Source organism: Glarea lozoyensis (genome assembly GCF_000409485.1).
Source record: "Glarea lozoyensis ATCC 20868 chromosome Unknown GLAREA6, whole genome shotgun sequence".
Classification (NCBI taxonomy): Eukaryota; Fungi; Ascomycota; class Leotiomycetes; order Helotiales; family Helotiaceae; genus Glarea; species Glarea lozoyensis.
In genome coordinates, this window is record NW_007361001.1 from 1,371,695 (window position 1) to 1,392,235 (window position 20,541).

The window sequence follows — 20,541 nt, forward strand, 5'->3', positions numbered from 1 at the left end:
TATGATCGAAAGAAATCTGCTTACGCTCCTATCCTCAACTTCTATCCTCGATTCCTCGTACCGCTTACTACCTTTACGTAAAACTTCAGGATACATTCGAGTACAAATGAACAAGCTCGTCGTGGAAGACATCCTCGGTTTGCAATCTCCCAGAACTGCCAGCAATTTCTTCTAGGTCTATGCTCATTAGTCTGACCTAATTCTTTACAACAATAGTGAAACTCACAAGTCTCTAAGGTCTAAGAGTCCAAAAGTCGTTATCGATATCCGGGACCAGAGGATCCTGTGTTCCCAACTCAAAAATCACAATATGGTGGACACAGAGTTCAAAGGTGTTGCCAGACCAGGAGTGTCTCACCAATTTGTAAGACTCCTTCATCTCCGAACAGTTCCACATGCATAAGATGGAAGAGCACAGGAGTATTAATAAGATCAGCAATTTGATTATTACCATTCATGAAAAAAGCTATACTTCAATCCTCTATCCAGAAGTTTGGTCCACAATGTTGAAGGAGACATTGATAGCTCCAATTCCTGTACGGGTGGACGACTACACAGCGAATCTGCATGAGTGTGTCACTTCACATGTTGAAATCTTATAAAAACTTGGAAGAACAAGACTGATACTTGGTAGACATCAAAACTCTTCGCTTTTGAACACACTCCTCAAAAAACTTCTTCGTCAGCTCAAAACATCATAATATTCGTTGGCGGGCTGTTCGATGGCCTCCACACGTATGTCACCCTTCCATTTGGTTACCATTTTGAGCTCATCTCAGTGATCACTGGAGAGAGTTTGGTCCTTGCGCACGGTTTTGCGCTCTGGACTTATTGAAATCAATGTATACTAATCTGTTCCAGAGTACCATACGCTTCACGATTGGCCGATGCATTGCCACCATCATGGACACTGGCACAGGCTATCTTGTCCTCCTCGTACACGGGTTGGGGAATCTCGTCTCTCCAGAAAGATGTCGAAGAGCTTTCTGACTGTGTTTCCTACTTTCGTTCCATCAAGCCTGGCAAAATAGTTCTCATGGGCCATTCAACAGGCTGCCAAGACGTGCTTGAGTATCTCACCGGACCTGGTCACGAAAATCGCAAGCCCATTGATGGAGGCCTAATTCAAGCGGCAGTCAGTGATCGAGAAGCTATTTTCACCATGATGGACCCAGACACTATCAAATCCGTGTGCGCAAAAGCTCAAAGTATGGTCGATGGCGGCGATGACGATGAGATATTGCCATCTACCGATATAGGCAGCATTTTCCCTTGCCCTGTCTCCGCTAAAAGATTTCTGTCTTTAGCCAGCCCTAATCATGATGGCGACGACGACTATTTCAGCTCGGATCTCACAGACGATCAGCTCATGAAGACATTTGGAAGTCTGCCAAACTCGACCCCGATATGCATCTTGCTCTCGGGTAGTGATGAGTATGTTCAGCCAGATGTTGATCCGGCAAAGCTTTTGGCACGCTGGATTGAGATTGCGAAAAGTGGTAAAGGGAAAGTGGACGAAAATAACTCCGGCGTCATCGAAGGAGCTACTCATAATCTAGCTGGGAATTCTGAAAGCGTTGTGAATGACTTGATGAAAAGAGTCCTTGGTTTTTTGGGTGGCATTTGAGAGTTGAGCGAAATGAAATGATGGTAGGATACTGGGCTTAATCGATTATTCTTAGAGTTTTCATATGACGGCGAGAGATTAGAGTGGCCAGGCCAGCAGAAACTATAATTTGAATACTTCACGGTTTTCAACTTTCAGGTATGTAGATGTGTTTTGATCAAAATTTCTATTTGCAATTGGTCAGATTCCCAGAATCTGCCAATTACTTGGGTATAAATTATGTGGGACTAAATTTAAACGGATCCCCCTGTTATGTACCTTTTATGGGAATAGGCTCATCTTTCTGCAGCTCGCACTCTGTTCATCTCTGCACTGAAGCAGGAGGTGATTCCACAGCCTTCAGAAGCTCTTGCCAGACAATTTGGTTACAGTTCTTAGCTTTTTCGAGCGGTCTTCGAACCCGTGGCTGCGATGGCTGTTTTTGGTAATCTTGAGGACGTCGAAGAACATCCATAGAGACCATTACATCCCCGAGTAAGCTTGGGGGAACGAGGCCATCGTCGAGTCTGTACGAATCCATCCCGAGAACAGCAAGTCGGCCTACAAGCACGTCGCGCATCCTCGCTACCTTGCTATTTGTTCTGTGGTCTTGGGAGCAGACGAATCTCATGACTTCCTGAAGTTCATGGATTCCAGCGCGCTTGATGGTTCCTGTCACTTTGGCACTTATATCTTCCATCAGCGCTTCGCTGATACTGCCGTCGGCAAATGCCCACAGTTTGGCGAACAGAGTAAGGTTCTTGCTTTTCTTCTGAGTTACTCCTTCTGAAGCACAGACACAGGCGTGGAGCAGTTGAAAAATTCCAGCGTCCATGTTTATGATGACTTCGGGGTAATCGCGCTTTCCTTCGTTTAGCAATACTGGTTCAATGGTTAGGGTTGGTAGGAGGAGATTTATCGACCAGAGAGAGCAGATGAAGCGAGTTTTGTCTGCGAAGCGCCCTGGAGGACCAACGTACACAACCAGCGTGGCGGCTTCCATTTCTTCTTCAGGGGCTTCTTGGCTGCGTTGTTGAAAGCTAGCGGCTGATTGGGAGTTGGATGGACGTCGAGAGGAGCTTTTATTTGAGTGAGTCTTCGACGACTTGCAGTCGACGAAGACGGCGATTTTAGATTTGATGCCCATGGTGAGAGAGTCGGTTTGATTTCGGGGACGTAGTAGATGGATTTTGGTTAATTTAGAGTAGTTTGGGGTAAATTGATACAGCAAGTTGAGTCGGGGAAGAGTGAGCTTCTGGGAGTTATTGTTGTATTTTTCCAATTTCGCTGTTCTATGGAAGCACACCCGTCCTCTTTGTTATTCGATAAAGCATTGTAGATTTTCCTTAATGAATGATAATCTTCTCTGTCGAGAATAATCAATTGTTCCTGAATCACTTTGTCTCTCGCTGTGAAAGCAACAAAGCAATTAGTATGGAACTCCATGAATGAGACACTTCGCATAAGAAATGCGATACACAAAGAGAGTGCTTGAATCTCGCCCTTTGTGTCTCTAGCTTGCCCATGATACTTGAGTTTGCAACTAGTTACGAATTAAAATAGTAAATCTATTGTGCTTGAAGTAACTACTAAACCTATTCGGCCTGTATAGACAGTTGATTGTGTAACTCTTTGTAACATGATATCATTAATCATTGATCTCTGTTCAAACAGATTTATTCTCCTTATGTGAAGATGTAGTAAATCAACATGTGCAATGTGATTAAAGATGACTAATACAGAAGAAAGTGAAAAACAAATTAAGAAGTAAATACATAATAACTCTAATTATATTATTAAACATTCCTGATTATAATCACCTAGAATTGCACATACTTATTAGCATGGAGATCTCACAATCGAAGTCCTCACTTGGATTATTACATCTGCAACTTCAAACGGTAAATCACGTCTAGGGAATCATCATACCAAAGCTACACTGGACCCTGTTAATAGGTATTGTAGCGGTGGTATCGAAATCACTAAGAGCAATGGAAAAAGAGAAAGAGACCGGAAATGTTTGAGAGTTTCTTTTATATATATAGTCTTTGTTTAGCGAAAAGGAACAACAGCCTTTTTGTCTGCAGAGCTGATGAGTAGCTACAACAGACAGTTATTGGAGGAGCGGAACAAGGAAAACTACCCACAGCGTAAACAAGTAACTGATAGTTTCATGGTGCTACTAAGGCCCTCACGAGATTAATATTGATTGGATTCGTAATTGATTTTCTAATGGTTGATATACCACAACATCTTCCTAAGTTCAACCATATTTCTTATGGGAAAGTGGTACTAGGTTAGCTTTCAAGCTCTTCACTACATCTCCATCGTGTCCCCTACCATGTATCCTCGACATCCGAGAAGCCATTCGAGTCAGCCTTTGCAGACTATGTCCTGCTGATTTGTTTCATAGTTTTTAAGACCACTCGCAATCCGGGTATATCATCATGACAGCTCAATATTCCTCATCCATCAGTCGACTAACCCTCTTCTCGATCCATTTCGTCACGACCTCTTTTGCCTCCACTTGCCGGCCGTCGTCCTTTTAGTACTGATCCCTTCTTGCCTCTATCTTCGTGCAAATTCTTCATTTCATTTCTTGCATGTCGCTGGGCTTCTTCGACTCGAGCCTTGAATACCATAACTTCATCCTTTTCGGTATCGTACTCTTTCTGTTTCTCGCCTAACGCTGCCTCTATCCTCAGCCAAATTTCCACATCGTATTGAGTTACAAGACTAATCGCGTGTCCAGACTTTCCAGCTCGAGCGGTTCGACCAACACGATGAATATATGTTTTGCTATCAGGTGGCAAATCATAGTTCAACACAACATCGACTGATGGAATATCGAGTCCACGTGCCGCCACATCAGTTGCCACTAGAATCTCTCTTGACCCGGCTCGGAATTTGTTCAAAGCACCTAGACGGGCTGACTGTGACAATTGACCGTGCAAAGGGATGGCGCCAAAACCAAGTGTTCGGAGCAAAATGGCTAACCGTTGTGTTTCGTTTACTGTCCTGGTAAAAACAATGGCGGACTGCCCAGCAAATTCATTTAGCAAATAAACAAGGTAGACATCCTTTTGCGGGTGCGGAATGAAAAGATAGCTCTGCAGTAACGTCGACACGGTCTGGTATTTGTTGCTACTAATACTGACGCGCAAAGGATCCTTTAAACTGGCTCGCTGAAGGCTTTCGATTTTGGAGCTCATGGTAGCCGAGAAAAGATAAGTCCGTCGTTCCCGAGGCAGTACTTTCAGGATCTTATCCAAAATTGGTCCGAAATCAAGGTCAAGTAACCGATCAGCTTCGTCCATAACCAGATATTTGAGGGATCGAAGGGAGAACCCCTTGGTGTTCTCGAGGTGGTCCAGCAACCGTCCAGGTGTCGCAACCACTATATGCGGTTTCTTTCCCAATGCGATTGCTTGCGAAACCATTTCCATTCCTCCCACAATTACAGCGCATCGTACTGATATAAGCGACCCAAGGGCTTCGAACGCTTCAGATATTTGGTAGGCAAGTTCACGGGTAGGCGCGAGAACAAGTCCAAACAGAGGCTGCGGTTTGTCCAGAAGCGCTTGAAGTATGGGAAGAGCGAAAGCAGCGGTTTTCCCACTACCAGTCTCTGCGAGACCGATCAAATCTCTGCCTTGGAGCGCAAGCGGAATCGACTCGGATTGAATTGGGGTGGGGGACTTATATCCCAATGCAGTACAGGCGTCACATAATGAGTCTATGATACCCTACCAAAATGATTAGACCTAGACGGCCAGATGTATCTCACGGAACACACTTACAAGGTCCTTAAAAGTCTTTATGGCCTCCCCTCCTTCTGTCGCTGATTTCTCTGCTTCTGGTACATCTTGTGCGGGAGAGCCTTCTGGTGAAGACACTGAGGGTAATGGTTCCTTCGTAACAGTTTTCTTGTCTTTGGATTGTGCAGATCCTAAAGAGACATCTACTTTTCTTCTCTTGACCGACGACATGTTTGCTGATGGGTGATGTCGCAAGTAAGGACGGCGATAAAATAAAAATCTCTATCGGCTTATCGTTATCGGTATCTAAAAGTGGCACCAGAGCACGTCACAAACAAGCTGCGGCTGGTGCCGCTTTAACAATTTCGTGGTACATACTACGAAGCTTCAGAAAAAAGTTCCCAAATAATTCTTCCCCGCGAAAAATCTCCAATTAAACACAACAACCAAACATGGCGCGAAGAAAGGTCAAAAAGCAGACGCATCTGGGCGCCAATGGCCCCAGCGGAAAACCTACCTCCGCAAATGCAATTAATCGATCGCCAAAAAGTATGGTAATTAGAGTTGGAGCTGGGGAAGTTGGACCAAGTGTTAGCCAGCTGGTCAAGGATGTTCGCTCGATGATGCAACCAGATACAGCTGCTAGATTGAAGGAAAGAAAGGCGAACAAGCTAAAGGATTATCTCACTATGTCTGGGCCACTGGGAGTAACACATCTAATGCTGTTCTCGAGATCTGAGTCGGGAAATACAAACATGCGACTTGCGATTACACCACGAGGACCAACACTACATTTTCAGGTCGAGAAGTATTCCTTATGTAAAGACGTTAGGAGAGCGTTGAAGCATCCTAAAGGCGGTGGAAAAGAATATCTCACAGCTCCATTGGTAGGACTTTCTATTTGAAGGAGGGGCATATGCTAATGCACATAGCTTGTCATGAACAACTTCATATCACCCCCTACCGAGTCCGATTCCCAAAACAAGATACCCAAGCATCTCGAATCTCTAACCACGACCGTGTTCCAATCTCTATTCCCTCCCATCAATCCTCAGCACACACCACTTCAGTCCATACGCCGGGTCATGCTCTTAAATCGAGAGCCTGCCAAAGATTCGGATGATGGCTCATACATTCTCAACCTCCGACACTACGCTATCACAACAAAGGCTACCGGACTTTCGAAACCCCTACGGAGACTTAATGCTGCAGAGAAATTGCTGAACTCGCAAAAAGCGAAAGGCAAAAAGGGGGGCCTACCGAATCTGGGCAATTTAGAGGACATTGCCGACTACATGGTTGGTGGCGCAGATGGTTCAGGGTATATGACGGACGCGACTAGTGGAAGTGAAGCAGACACAGATGCCGAGGTGGAAGTCGTGGAGACTAGAGCCAAGAAGTTGTTATCAAAACGGCAGAAAGACCGTGAAGATGGCAAAAGTAAGAACTCCTCGAGTGGTGTCGAAAAGCGGGCAGTGAAATTGGTTGAGCTGGGGCCAAGGCTGCGACTTAGGATGACCAAGGTAGAGGATGGAGTCTGTAACGGGAAAATTATGTGGCATGAGTACATTCATAAAACAAAAGAAGAGGTTAAGGAGATGGACAAGGTCTGGGAGAAAAGAAGACAAGAAAAAGAGACACGAAGACGGATTCAGAGGGAGAACGTGGAAAAGAAGCGCATTGCAAAGGGTCTTGGGGCGAAGAAAGGTGCTGAAGATGAGGATGAGGATGAGATGGACGTCGATGAATGGGACAGTGAGGGGCTCGAGGGTGATGCTGAGATGGAGCTGAATGAAGAAGCGGATGAGAGAGGGGAGTGGGAAGACCAGGAAGAAGAGATCGCTGGAGGCTGAAAGAGCAAAGAACAAACCAAATAAATCCCCAAAAAAGCGCATAGCGACCAGAGAACCTGCTTACCATTAGTCTCCTTCTTCAGATTGGTAGGAATTGAAGCGAAACCCTTATTTTTGCAGCGGATTTCAGGAATTCCGGCGAGCGGTTTCGAGAGAACTGTCTACCAAGCCTCTTTGCCATGTATTGAGATGGCTAGACTTAGTACGGCAAGCTTCACACAATGAGGCATACTCTTGTAGAGTATATCACATGTACAAGGAGTATATATATATGTATATTCGTTACGGATCTTTGGGGGAAATCTTTTGTTTGCTTAAGTTGTACTTCGGCTCCTACCACAAATTCTGGTCTAAACCGAGCTCCGCTGGGAGAGGCGGGTGTCATGACGATCCGCCTGCGAAGGCTTCATTTCTTTCTAAATAAGCGTGTATGTTGCAATATAATCCATATATCTCTTCAAGGCTTCCTACTTTTCTACTACTCAATAACGGCAATTATCCAGATGCATCAATTTGGGTAGTGTCCTCCAATACAGACACGATTCCGCAATGGGGGACTTTCCCATAGTGAGTGATTGAGCAAACAATTCCATGCCGGGTGGTGCCAAGCCTAAGCAACAAAGGACCGAAATCGATGTCTGGTTTGACATTACAATTTTGAATTTGACATTCCTTTGTTATCTCAGATGGAAAATCACTTTGTTCGCCTAGGACAATGGAAGCCCAGTGGGAAACAATTTCCTATGCGATTATATAACTCCCAGACTTTCTTGCTGAGGCAATTTTAAGCACCATCATCTTCTAATCTATCCTAGATCAAGTCGAACTTAAAGCTTATTGAACTTCTACTCAGAACTCATCACTTTTTTCACCACATTCACAAAATGTCTTTTGGCACAGGTCCAAAGCCACTTCGCTCCCAGATTGGGTCTATATTCAGGAGACGACCCACAACCGGTAAAAGCAATGCATCAATCGTTATCGATCACGACATCTACAACGAGCGAGGCCACTGCGACAAGTGTTCGGGAGTCCAACAAAACCACGTTTGCGGCCACGCCTACATCGTCGATGGGAGAATGTGCGGTAAGCACTCAGGACTCCCTCTCGGGAAACCAGTCATCAACTTCACTCCCACAATGCAGGCCATCGACGCGCCGTGTAACAACTGCATCGCCAAAGCCTCAAACGAGGCCGAACTCGCCTTCCACAACAAATACCGCAGCATGAGCGAGAAGAAGTGGCGGAAAGAGGAATCCAGAGAGAATTTCATGCTCACTGAGATGGAACGCGTGAGGCAAATGACGCCGGAAGATTGGGAGGCCGAGAAGCTGGAGAGACAGGGGCAGTTGAAGAAGAAGAAGGGGATTGTGGAGTTGCCTAGTCATGTTGCTAGTGGCAATGTGACGATGTATAAGAATAAGATCGTTTCGCATACTGTGAAGCAGGAGAAACTTCTGGCTGTTCATCAGTAGGTAAAGGTAAGTAAGCTTTTTCTTTTGTCTGTTATTTCTTTAGCTCTCTCCTTTTCAATACGTTGACAGGTAAGTCCGACGTCGCATTGCTGGCGCCGTCATTGCTTGAACAAAGATACCCTGCATAGCGATGAAAGGATGCTTTCTCAAACTCTGCCCAGCCACAACGCTAAATCTTACAAATAAACTCCTCTCAAATTTTCACCCCTTACTATTCAGTCCTTACCTTTCTGTTACAAGAGTTTCATTCGCAATGTGATCTCATCTTCCTTCAACTTTCTGGCAAATAATGAATCATCTTCTCATAATTGATCAAAACCTTCTAAACACACTCTTCTTCGGTAATCGTGCCATCCCAACATTCCTCCGCAAACCCTTCAATATGTACATTAGCAATCTATGAAGGTATTCTTGTACTTCAGTCTCGCCTAAAAGAAGCATCACATTTACCAATGACCAACTCTTGTTTTGTCTGCTCAAGCTCCCAAACAGCAAAATCAAACGCCTGTAATCGCAGCAAGCGATTTCGCAAAGCCAAAATTGGACAGAATCAGATCAGACTTTCATAATCCTCACACATGGGTTGGTCCGTATCTTCGTCTTCGTTTTCGTCTTCCTCAGGCTCTGGAGTATCATCAAGTACTTCCTCAAAGAAGAACTTATCGTCTTCTTTACTATGGTATCCTGGCTCGGCCGTCAAATCTTCAACATACGCACTCTGAATCCGGTGTTGTTCGCGAGTTGCCGGCTCATACTCCAGACGCTCCAGGTCCAACAACTCCAGAGATTCTTTAAGAGCTTTCTCAATATCTTGTGCAAGTGCCATTTCAGTAAAGGAGGCAGATGCAGCAACCGCGTTTTGTACTTCAACCGGATCGAATTCTTCAGCATTATCGTCTGTTCTCGTTGCAGTAGGCCACATTGATATGTCAGAAACTTCTTCATCGTCAGCAGGGGCCTCGCATGATGCCTCTGCTCTGTCATCCAAGGGTAAATTTGGAGTCGTTGATGAATTCAGTGGCTGGCTTTCGCTGTTTTCTTGGCCTGGTGCGGGGGAAGGAGACTCTGTGACAGTTTGTGAAGCTGTTGACGACGTTGGTGTCGCAATCATCTCATTCGCACTATCCGTCGAAGAAGTAGGCGTATAGATGTTTTGGTTGTCTCCATCCTCTGAACTCCAGTCACATGTTTCCTGATGGGTGTTTTTATGCATACTTGTGGTACGAATCGTGAGCTGGCGGCTTGGTGACTGTGGAAAGATTACATCAGCATAATTAAATGACTCAAGACCAGATTCAAGGAAAGACATTGACGTTCAACGTGCTCAACGATTTCGCAAAGCACAGTAGCTCGAAGCAGCTACGGGTGTGAAGACTATTGAGCAGTATCCTTGCGAAGATATGGGGACTTGAGCAGCTTGATGAGAGGCTACTTACCCCACAGGCTACCTCCATTGCATCTTCCATGATAGGGGCTGTGTTTTGTTCGACCATTGGCCTAGGCGCCAATGAATCCAAGGATGTTTTTCGGTTTCTGCTCCCAATATCCGCTAGTGCGAGGAGAGTTGAACTTCGCTTTCGTGATCTCGCTGTGACGCTGAAAACACGATGAATACACTTGATCCTCGTCTTTGGGAGCCTAACAGAGACAGTCAATTAATTCATGTGAGCCGACAGGGTAATAACATATTGAAAAAAAAAACACAGCAGCGGGAAATGACTTCTATTATAATATGATAGGCATCCTTTTTCAGAGACATAGGAAGACAAACCTGTAATTGCTGTTATCGACCGGATATCAAAGAGCAAACTGCTGGTGTATTTCCCTCTGATTCGCGCGAGACCCGGGTGGCTGTCGTAGTCTTGCAGTTTGTGTGCTAGATCTAATGCAACGCACCGAATATGGATCGAATTATGTTTGAAGATGATACTCGGACTCGAAGGTCCGGCTCGCAAGAAGTACTTCTTGAAGGTAAGTGATCGAAGGTGAGGTAGAGATTCGCTGCTTTCTTCGTCGTTCGGTGAAGAGGCGTGGTAGTTGAACAAGTTAGGCAGAACTGACGAAGATAAACATACGCATGATCTTAGAGTACTCCCGCCAATTAGACTGTGATTATATTTGAACTATACCTGGAAAGTTTGAATATCACCGGGGCAAACTGTGAATACCGTGACAGAAGCTCGATACCAGGCTGGGATAAACCAGACCAGTATATGCATTTGGTCATTCGTTCTTTCAGCACCTCAGGCAACGACGACACCTTTGGTGGACAATTGTCTGTTATTGGGCTGCACCAGTTGAGGGGCACGACAACGATGATTGGATGCATTTTGAACAACAGCATACAACAATCGAGGCTGGCACCGGCTTTACGTCTGGATGTGCCAGCCAATGCACTTGTGATTGGATACAAAAACAACATCATAGTACCAATGGTCATCCAATTGTTGAGTCAGATCGGAATGCAGTCATTTTTGGCTCAGCCTCCTTTGCTTAGAGTCAGAAGCACGACAGTCAACGTGCCCTGCCTCGGCGGAGCGAAGAAAACAAACGAAAGATGAGTACGGCTCTAGTCATCTTGAAAGACCCTATGTTCGTGTATCAGAATAAGAAGAGTCTAATCGGAGGGAGCCAGGAATTACCCAAACAAACAGAGAGGACACGTCTGACAGTGTGTATGGTTGTCTAAAACAACATGAGACGCAGGTCGTGAGAAGGCTGTTGTCCACGAAAAGAAAGGGAAGAATATCTTCGTGTATACAACATCAAAAAGGGGATTTTCGAAGAGAAATAGAGTTGCAAACAATATATCAACTGTTGCAAGACGTCCTCGGATGCCGAGGCACAACCGACGGGAGTGTCCAGGTAGCGAGACCGGGGTCGTCAGGAACTAGCAGATCTCCCCATCTTAGAGCTCTTAAGACACAACATTCTTCCGTCGAAAATGGTAAAGATGTTTTCAATATGTGGTCGCCTCATTCGCGGAGCTTCGCGCCCAGCTCTACGCGACAGCAGCTCATTCTACACATTAGTGGGCTCCCAATTCAGGCCATTCACGGCAGGGACAGCTTCCGGCGATGAATCTTTACCACTTAAGGGATTCAAAGTGCTGGACATGACCAGAGTTCTTGCTGGTGTAAGGTTGATTGGCTCTGTGGTAGAATTGATATTGACCTTGACCTAGCCATATTGTACACAAATATTAGGAGATCTGGGGTACGAGCCATAAATGAAGCAACTGTAACATCGGTAGGCTTACGGAAATCAGCGCAGATGTGATAAAAATTGAACATCCGACGAAAGGAGATGATACGAGGCACTGGGGACCCCCTTATGCGAAGTATAAAGAAGGGTCCGGAAAAGAAGGCGTGGGAGAAAGCGCTTATTTTCTTTCTGTAGGTCGCGCGACTCTTTCAATTTCCCATCAACACCTGACCTAAGTAAATATATAGGTCAATCGCAATAAGAAGTCTCTCGGACTATCTTTCCAACACAAATCTGGTGTGGATATTCTTCACAAGCTTGCCGCAACGAGCGATATCCTTGTTGAGAATTATCTTCCTGGCACCTTGAAAAAGTATGGCATGGATTTCGAAACACTTCACAAAATCAATCCAAGACTGATATATGCCTCAATCACTGGATACGGCCAGACCGGACCATACTCTAACCGTGCCGGTTATGATGTTATGGTTGAAGCGGAGATGGGACTGATGCACATCACTGGGAGTCGAGATGGTCCGCCTGTAAAAGTGGGAGTTGCTGTGACCGATTTGACGACCGGACTCTATACCAGCAATAGTATAATGGCTGCAATAATATCGAGAAGCAGGACTGGAAGAGGGCAACATATCGACGTTGCGTTGAGCGATTGCCAAGTTGCAACTCTCGCCAACATCGCTAGCAGCTGTCTTATAAGCGGAGAAAAAGACCAAGGAAGATGGGGCACTGCACATCGTGAGTCTCTCGTTTTGTTTGCCCTAACTTAGAACTCAATCTGACAAGTGGATAGCATCAATCGTACCGTATAGGTCCTACAGGACCAAAGACGGAGACATTCTCTTTGGTGGAGGGAACGACCGGCTATTCGGATTAATCTGTGATGGACTAGGCAAGCCAGAATGGAAAGATGATGCCAAATTCAAGATCAACGCCCAGAGAGTCGCCAATCGAGTGGAGCTAGATGACTTGATAGAAACAACTACTAAAACGAAGACGACACAAGAATGGCTCGATGTCTTTGAAGGCTCGGGGCTGCCATACTCAGCTGTCAATGATATCCAAGGTACGCTGAATCACAAGCATGTGCTGGCAAGAGACATGGTGAAGGAGATGAACCACGATTGGTGTGGTGACATTAAGATGGTGAATACACCTGTCAAATATAGTGAGAGCAAACCTAGTATTCGGACTGCGCCGCCTATTCTCGGGCAGCATACCAAGCAAGTACTTAGAGAGGATCTTGGACTGAGCGAAGAAGATATTGAGGCGCTAGTGGCGGAAGGGGCAGTTAAGTGAATATAGAATTAGACATTTTGCATATAATTTCTCCATGAATATCGACTTCTGGTTACACAATCGTGCTCATGAACGAACGAGACTTATTGTTACATCACGTGGATCGTACTGTGATGCAGCTCACGTGATCATCTTCTGGAAAAGTCGATTAAGGTCTATGTCGGCTGATCGTATGGTACGTCGTCCTTGCCAAACACAAGAATCCAAGTCTCGCAGACCATAAGCTTCCAGGCCGCAAATAAACTGCCCTTCTAAAATCGGACTTTCGGCCGTCAATGGCACTTCATTGACCCCAGACCTTATTGCGATCAGATAAACCAGACCCAGACTATTCTATTCGCGCGACATATCCAATTAGAATCGGCCCAATTGGTTGCACTACCACAGATGTAGATCTCCTGTTCTGGTCATGTTCGAATCGTTGCTAATAACTAGTGAAGTTTTGAGAGGTTCCGGCGCAAATCCGATAACCAACACCGCTCGACTCAACAAATAGGAAAAACCATGTCTTCAGACGCGACTCCTCAAACTCCCACGGCAACGGGCAGCAAAGACACGGCCATGTCTGACTCCTCTCCGAAATACGTGCCCCAGTTCTCCGCTGCTACGGAAATGATATTGAAGCGCATCCAGAGTGGTGCCAGCAGCACGATAGGTGCGACGCCTACTCTGTCCTCGATTGGCATAACGGGCACTCCTCCGGGTTATGAAGATATGAGACGCAATGTATTGATGGGCATGAAGACCACCCTGAATATGGAGATTCCGGCGAGTAAGCCTATACATTATAAATCTAGGACCTCGCGTCTTGCAAGCGCTGGCAATGGAGCTGCAGGCAGTGCATCCGCTGCGGGAAGTCCTATTGCGCCCCGGCCATCCACGACCCCCAAGAGTCGTGGAAGTATGGATGCTGGCTCTGGAAAGAAAACAAAGCCAGGGCCAAAAGGTAAAGGTCCACGGGGTACCAAAAGAAAGAGGGGAAGATCCGACAGTTTGAGCGAAGAGGAGTCAGAGGAATCTGAAGCTATGTCGAAACTCGGAGGGGATTCTGATTCTGATGACGCCGAAAGTGTAACTCAATTCCCCAAAGTAACACAGTCTGGTCGACAGATTGTTAAGCCAGCTCAATTTGTCCCTGCTCCTCGAGAGACAAATCCAAAGCGGAGAGCACCCTCAAAGAAAACCCCAGAAAGCGCTTTGTGTAAGAGATGCGGGAGAGGCCAGAGCCCCCAAAGTAATCAAATTGTGTTTTGTGATGGGTGCAACTTGGCGTGGCACCAGATGTGCCACGATCCTCCTATTCTCCCAGAGACGGTCAAGGACGAAAGCGCTCCGTGGTTTTGTTCGGATTGTAACCGTAAGAAAGGTAATAAAGGTGCTGGTTCTGAATTACGATTAACCAGCTGGCAAGGACGTAGCGAAGAAGAGGTTGGTAATGCTTCACTAGGAACTCTGCAGATTGCTAATCCATACCAGAAACGCTCGTACTTCAACTCCCTCCCACATGCACAGCTAGTAAACCTTCTCATACAAGCTACAGTCCTACATCCCAACATTCCGATCTTCCCTCAGATTTTTGATGTGCTACATTCACAGGCGCAACGAGCTCAATCATCTGATCGTCGCGCGAACAGCCATTCACAACAATCAGTACCTCCTTCAGCGACTGCGAGTCTCTTCTCACGAGCAGAGGCACACCCGAACGGACAAATTAACTTCATCCGAAAGATTCAACCAGGTCAGGCATCGCCAGCTTCCGCTCTTTCTCCCTCACAGTCATTGAACCATGCCTCCTCAGCTCCTCCCGTAATAAATGCCCCAGGTGGAGATAGTAGAGAAAGTACTCCGGCGAGCCCTCCATATCCAAAACCAGGTAATGGATTGATGGCAAAACTAGGACCCGACGAAGAGGACATGGACTGGCTAGTCGACAGCAATGATTTCGAGGCTTTTAGCCATACGATCTATGATGAGCACGGAGAGCGAGTCGGGGACAATGGGGTTACAGTCTGAAATCTCTAGCATGCTAATTTGGTAAAAATATCGACCACATGATAATTGAGAGGCGACCAAATCTACCATCTCTACAAGACAAACTTTCGCGAGCAGAGTTCGAGAGGTACTGCATTATTTTGTTGTAAGCCTACTTATATATATCGCAATTGATTGTGAACATCCGTTCTTTTCTATTGGACTCGGTTCGTCCTCGACAACAAGACAAGCCCTGGTGTGCATTACAACCATATTCCATCGCAAAGCTCTTTTTGATCTCGCGTCCCAAAGTCAGAAAAGTCCTTAGAATCAATCGTCGTCAATCGTCGTATCTAAGACGGGGACTGCCAGTCTCATCATGACATGTAGAGGGTCACAGGGCCCTTTCGTTATAGACCGCCCGTGACCGTTGACACGACTCTCTCGAGAGGATGTAGGATCTGGTAGTGGCCAGTCCTGTTAGGGTAGCTTCACAGAACGCATTATTCGTTGAAGCGTTGAACAAGCTACTTCATGGTTATTTTGAGATCAACAAAGCCTACTTCTTCCGTAGCAAGCTCAGACTCTAATGTATATACACCTTCGAGGCATTCGGTAGAACACCAGGTTGTGCTGATAGATAATGTAATCCTTCGTTCCAAATAAGCAATGAAGTGGTTTATAGAGGCTGATACACGACAGACAATGTCATAGATTAGTCGGTAGTCTCTCCCTGATATTTTCTGGCGTCTGGCAAGTCTTTGAGCAGCCAACTTGTATCGCAACATTCCTATTAACCATTAATGTACTTCGGTTCCATAGACATTTGCTAAATTTTTTCCTACAAGTCTGAATTTCAACCAGTTCGTTACTTTCCTCACTAGCATGCGAAATGCGTCCACATCACAATTTCAGTAAGAGATTTGCTGAGGAATATTAATTTATGAACAGTTTCGTTAATTTATGTACAGTTTGCATGGTGACAAACGTCAAGTATATACAAGAATTTTCAATCCAATCCTTCTCCGGCCTCTTCCTCTCCTCTCCTATTTCTCATCCTCGCTCGTTATGCTTTAGTATGCGCCCTTTGCACCTGGAAATTGCGCGAATTGACTCTTGTCAATATCTTGCAACACAGGGCAGTTGTATGGCTTCAACACTTGGGTGATACCCTGTGTCAACATATCCATTGGCCGTGTGACATCGGTAAGGATGCCCTTCAACACATCTGGTGCCATCTGTTCAGCGAGCTGAAAGATGTAGCAGACAGCATTGTTTCCTTCAAGCAGAGTGTCGGCGTTGAATACACCACCAGTCAAATCAGCAGGATCAACACCGGTGAAAGAGTTAACTGTTCCGGTGTTTCCACCGATGGAGAGGAATTTTGGATACTGAGCAGCAGCAGCCAAAAGATCGGTCAAGAAGAATGGAATGGTGTATTCGTCACCGATGGCGCGCTTATACCAGTTGTCTGGGATCTTCTCGTAACCCTCGGTCCACTTGAAGTTACCTGGTGTACCGGTGACGGAGAAGAATGATTTGAGAGTCTCTTGATCGAGTCGGCCCTCTGGGTACTCAGCAGACTTGTTTCCCATGAAGCGGTAGATGAAAGTGTAGGCAGCCGGCTGGACAGCAACTCCAGTGAAGGCACCGTTGAAGAAGTATGGGTTCTCGCTGACGGATTGTTGGAAACGGTCTGCTCGGAATGGAGTGAGAACGCTCAAGTCATAGTTGGCGGTTGCAGCATCTGGTTGCAGGGCGAACATCTGCTCGAACTGCTTGATGATGACTTTGTAGTCGTTACCACTAATTTAAGGTTAGTAAAAGTTCTAGATTTTTGTGGATTCAGCGCGCTTACTATTGGTATAGATCAGGACGAGTGGGTGAAGCATCTCCCTCGTATCTGTTATGAGACCCAGAAATACCCTGAGGCTCCCCAAGTAGACCAAGCACGGAAGGTGTAGCAATGCTCGGGCCGCCAATAGACCACTTGGTCAAATCACCATCAAAGATGGCACCATAGAGGGCCAAAAATGCACCTAAATCGGCTCCCATGCCGAAAACTAGACTTGTCAGCGAATGCTTCTTTTCCTAAGCGAGAGCAACCTTACCTTTGTATGTGCCGTCAATGAATTGCTGGATTGTGGCCACACCATTATGTGGGAGATAACCATGATTGGCCATGGCGTTCAGTCCAGGACATGGACCTCTCTGGTCACCTAGAGGTGTGTTGACGTTTTTTGGCGGGTTGAAAGCGTACTGTCCCTGGTTGGACACATACTGTGCGGCAGCGTCGAATCCTACTGCTCGTCGCGTTTTCTCGAAACTGGCAATAGCACTCTCGAGCTCCTCGTTTGTGCGAGCATCTCGTTCTGCCTTGGCAGCGTATTCGATAGCAGCCGCTGGGAAAGCAACGACTTCTGAGACGCAGAGTGCGAATGCACCAACGATAGCGGTGGAGTATTTCATGTTGACGATGTTTGTATACTAATCTCGACTTTTGCAGGCGTACGGAGATTGGTATTATACCGACGGAATGATTAGAAAAGAAATCTGGGCATCTTGTCGTTCTATTATATCTCCGTAGAAGACTAACGATACACTCAAATTGTAGATCTCAGTGCTAAGATACGCCTCTGAACGCTCACCTCCACACTACCAACTCTACCAACTGGCCACAACAATAACCAGTATCTACAATTATTAAAATGTGCGCCGTCATCGTGACTACGCCATGGGACTTCCCCAAATCGTGGGGTAAAGAGACTAATTCCATGAACTTGGGGAGCCGAGGCGGATGGGGAATAAGCCTTCACCATAACAGAAAAGATCGTCCTGTGGCTGTCAAAGTACACACTCGGAAATACAATATAAAATGATAATAGCGAAGTGTTAGAGTGGTTAAGTGCCCTTTTAGATCAGCCGGTACAGGACAAGGATAAATGTCCCGGTACATCTATACCAAGAAAAGGGAGAGCGGAGCAGAACCGCCACCCATAACTGCCAGTGTCAAGGAACTACAAAAGCCAATCACGAACATGCTATGCTCGACTTAGCCATGTGAAAGAGTTGATTGGAAAAGGTGTTGCAGCCATCCCGATTAGCTTGTGGCTCACCACTCGCGTAAATAGGCTTCCCGACGAAATGGGTTGGTGAAAACAGAAAGGGGGGATGGTTTTGTGGAGCAAGTTCCTCGGCTGCCTCGGTTCATTCAACTTCCCCCACAACTTGGCCACTACAGTACTAGTTTAGCTGAAGGCCATTGAATTCTGGGAGACATGCGCAGGTGGCTTTTTGAAGTCCTCGAATTACCAATTCCCGAACGGGTTTTCGGTTTTCATCACTTTAGGTTCTTTGAGAGACACCGTTGGTGTAGACTAAAGACCGAGCTATTTCCATGTACCGTGTCACTGGTGTGGCACTTTATTTTGATATTTGTAAATGGCTTTATCTAGGATGGTTTGGGGGGAATAACGTCCGCTCTTGGGTTTGAAGTCCCATCGGTACTTGGAAGTGATTGTATGCAAAATCCATACTGAACCCCTACAGATGTATTCCGTCGATACTTAATCGGTGGCTTCCTTCATAGGTCCCTCCATACTCCCTTTCCAAAACTTCGTTCCTTTCGAGGATACACCTTCAGTGACATCCTTAATGATATTGCTAGTGTAAAGATGATCGCCGTCAGGATTTGCTAGTGCCACCCCATATGCTCCCAGCGGACGATCATGGGCATCTCGGCCACCCACGAGAAACTCTTCGTCAAAAGTTCCCACGGCGAGCTGGACATCAGTGTCAGGTTTACCATCCGTCCAACCCAGAGTCGATCCGCAGTTATTACAGAACGCTCGCCGGCCCTCAGGTGATGAGTTGTATTCCGCATATGTTGACTTGGATAGCCAAGTCAACTCAGATGCCGCGACGATGTGGAAATTGTACACCAGACTGCCGCAGTTCTTTCGGCACTGGGTGCATTGGCAAGTGCGAGACTGTTGCAGTAGTTAGATAGTCTGTAAAACCCTAGGTTCATTGTAACGAAATCGAGACCTTCTTACCCCTCGTCTCCAGTCGTGATCGGGCGAGAAGTCAACTCGAAAACGGACACTTTCACATAGGCATCCGCCAGTGACGGTCTCTGGTTTAGCAAACGCCATGGAAGTTGCCGCAAGCTTTCCCGGAATGTTACTAAATGACTACAGTTGATTGGGTTAGAATTTGTTAAAGACTGTGTTCTAAAAGTCTAGATTGTGTTATTAGTGACGACGTGGTGGAAGTGGGAAATAACTTTTCATGATATTATTGACGTATATCAATGATCAGCACCGGACGCTCCGCTGCATGATACTATTGGCGGAATTGCTGTGTAGTGAAGAGTGGGCTGTCAGCAGCGTGATTTGATTTTAGCATCTTACATTTGTCAACGACGTCCAAGTGCTTGAATCACCAAAACAAATTAAACAATAACTTGTTGGACTCGAGTTCATTAGAATTTACTCGATGATATGAGGAAAAGTACAATAGATTTATTGAATTCCTAAGTATCCCAGATATCCCAAATATCCCTCAAGGCTCGATGCTCTCATCTCCCATCATTTACTTGGACCACCACGAGCCATGATTCCAACCGCAACTTTTAATACTTCCAACCACCTTCGATAGGCAGTCGTACTGTTGTATTCCCCGCCATTCCTAAGAGTTCTGTAGCTTCCAAGCTCACACCGATATGCTTCACGGCGCCCTCCTCGGAAGGCTAACTTTTCGTCCCTTGTTGTCGTTGTAAGCGATGCCAGCAACGCAGACTCTCAATGGTTGTGATCCTGCACAAACATAATGTCGCTACTGTTAAAAGTATACAAGTCGAACTGTCTTCCGTCTTATAGTCTAAAGACCACCTGATACCAAGTCTCCATTCTGAACGTTGTCCATATTCCTAATTGACAATGCCTGATTCCACATGAAGTATCCAGTACCGCACAGTCAGATGCCATCGTTTCTTTGGTCCAGTTGGCTTTTACGTTCAGTGCTTCTTGGCTGGGTAGTGACTGTTGGCATAAAGAGTCGTATAGACTTTCTTCTGATTGGCATCGAATATTTCTTTGGCTGGGCGTGTTTTCGTTGGCACTCCTGGAACTGTTGTTTGTGAATCAGCTCCAACAAAGGAACTAGCTTCGCGGGTGATGGATCGAGTTCCTGTCTGAGCTACTTTTGGAAGCCAAACGGGCCAGACACGAGATACTGTATGCTGAGCGAGGGACATCTTGAGGTTGGTGGATGTCGAGGTTTGCTGAGCGAATTTTTGAGAAGTTCTCGAGGAAATATTTAATGGTTCTTGGGAAGTATTTTTCTTTGCAAAGGACCAG

General features: G+C 46.0%; 11 protein-coding genes across 11 annotated transcripts; 5 read left to right on the forward strand and 6 right to left on the reverse strand.

The window, feature by feature from the left end:
* Positions 1–310: 310 nt before the first annotated feature.
* Positions 311–1,627, forward strand: GLAREA_02763 (alpha/beta-Hydrolase; the record flags this gene model as incomplete). Its single annotated transcript, XM_008087848.1, has 3 exons — positions 311–364; positions 635–735; positions 862–1,627. 3 exons carry the CDS (start codon positions 311–313, stop codon positions 1,625–1,627), a joined length of 921 nt encoding a protein of 306 aa, XP_008086039.1.
* Positions 1,628–1,928: 301 nt separating this feature from the next.
* Positions 1,929–2,753, reverse strand: GLAREA_02764 (uncharacterized protein; the record flags this gene model as incomplete). The annotated part of the gene is made up of 1 exon (XM_008087849.1): positions 1,929–2,753. The coding sequence occupies one exon, from the start codon at positions 2,751–2,753 to the stop codon at positions 1,929–1,931; it is 825 nt and encodes a 274-aa protein (XP_008086040.1).
* A 1,333-nt stretch (positions 2,754–4,086) lies between these two features.
* On the reverse strand, positions 4,087–5,595 carry GLAREA_02765 (P-loop containing nucleoside triphosphate hydrolase; the record flags this gene model as incomplete). The annotated part of the gene is made up of 2 exons (XM_008087850.1): positions 4,087–5,352; positions 5,407–5,595. The coding sequence occupies 2 exons, from the start codon at positions 5,593–5,595 to the stop codon at positions 4,087–4,089; spliced, it is 1,455 nt and encodes a 484-aa protein (XP_008086041.1).
* Positions 5,596–5,816: 221 nt separating this feature from the next.
* GLAREA_02766 (uncharacterized protein) lies at positions 5,817–7,217 on the forward strand (the record flags this gene model as incomplete). Its single annotated transcript, XM_008087851.1, has 2 exons — positions 5,817–6,251; positions 6,297–7,217. The coding sequence occupies 2 exons, from the start codon at positions 5,817–5,819 to the stop codon at positions 7,215–7,217; spliced, it is 1,356 nt and encodes a 451-aa protein (XP_008086042.1).
* An 884-nt stretch (positions 7,218–8,101) lies between these two features.
* GLAREA_02767 (uncharacterized protein) lies at positions 8,102–8,692 on the forward strand (the record flags this gene model as incomplete). The annotated part of the gene is made up of 1 exon (XM_008087852.1): positions 8,102–8,692. The coding sequence occupies one exon, from the start codon at positions 8,102–8,104 to the stop codon at positions 8,690–8,692; it is 591 nt and encodes a 196-aa protein (XP_008086043.1).
* A 550-nt stretch (positions 8,693–9,242) lies between these two features.
* Positions 9,243–10,158, reverse strand: GLAREA_02768 (uncharacterized protein; the record flags this gene model as incomplete). Its single annotated transcript, XM_008087853.1, has 2 exons — positions 9,243–9,941; positions 10,129–10,158. 2 exons carry the CDS (start codon positions 10,156–10,158, stop codon positions 9,243–9,245), a joined length of 729 nt encoding a protein of 242 aa, XP_008086044.1.
* Positions 10,159–11,636: 1,478 nt separating this feature from the next.
* On the forward strand, positions 11,637–13,210 carry GLAREA_02769 (CoA-transferase family III (CaiB/BaiF); the record flags this gene model as incomplete). The annotated part of the gene is made up of 5 exons (XM_008087854.1): positions 11,637–11,828; positions 11,877–11,908; positions 11,961–12,087; positions 12,145–12,649; positions 12,705–13,210. 5 exons carry the CDS (start codon positions 11,637–11,639, stop codon positions 13,208–13,210), a joined length of 1,362 nt encoding a protein of 453 aa, XP_008086045.1.
* Positions 13,211–13,714: 504 nt separating this feature from the next.
* On the forward strand, positions 13,715–15,223 carry GLAREA_02770 (FYVE/PHD zinc finger; the record flags this gene model as incomplete). Its single annotated transcript, XM_008087855.1, has 1 exon — positions 13,715–15,223. The coding sequence occupies one exon, from the start codon at positions 13,715–13,717 to the stop codon at positions 15,221–15,223; it is 1,509 nt and encodes a 502-aa protein (XP_008086046.1).
* A 1,031-nt stretch (positions 15,224–16,254) lies between these two features.
* GLAREA_02771 (Cloroperoxidase) lies at positions 16,255–17,650 on the reverse strand (the record flags this gene model as incomplete). The annotated part of the gene is made up of 3 exons (XM_008087856.1): positions 16,255–16,987; positions 17,040–17,244; positions 17,293–17,650. 3 exons carry the CDS (start codon positions 17,648–17,650, stop codon positions 16,255–16,257), a joined length of 1,296 nt encoding a protein of 431 aa, XP_008086047.1.
* A 1,097-nt stretch (positions 17,651–18,747) lies between these two features.
* Positions 18,748–19,335, reverse strand: GLAREA_02772 (Mss4-like protein; the record flags this gene model as incomplete). The annotated part of the gene is made up of 2 exons (XM_008087857.1): positions 18,748–19,170; positions 19,237–19,335. The coding sequence occupies 2 exons, from the start codon at positions 19,333–19,335 to the stop codon at positions 18,748–18,750; spliced, it is 522 nt and encodes a 173-aa protein (XP_008086048.1).
* Positions 19,336–20,198: 863 nt separating this feature from the next.
* Positions 20,199–20,438, reverse strand: GLAREA_02773 (uncharacterized protein; the record flags this gene model as incomplete). Its single annotated transcript, XM_008087858.1, has 1 exon — positions 20,199–20,438. One exon carries the CDS (start codon positions 20,436–20,438, stop codon positions 20,199–20,201), a length of 240 nt encoding a protein of 79 aa, XP_008086049.1.
* Between the last annotated feature and the right edge of the window lie 103 nt (positions 20,439–20,541).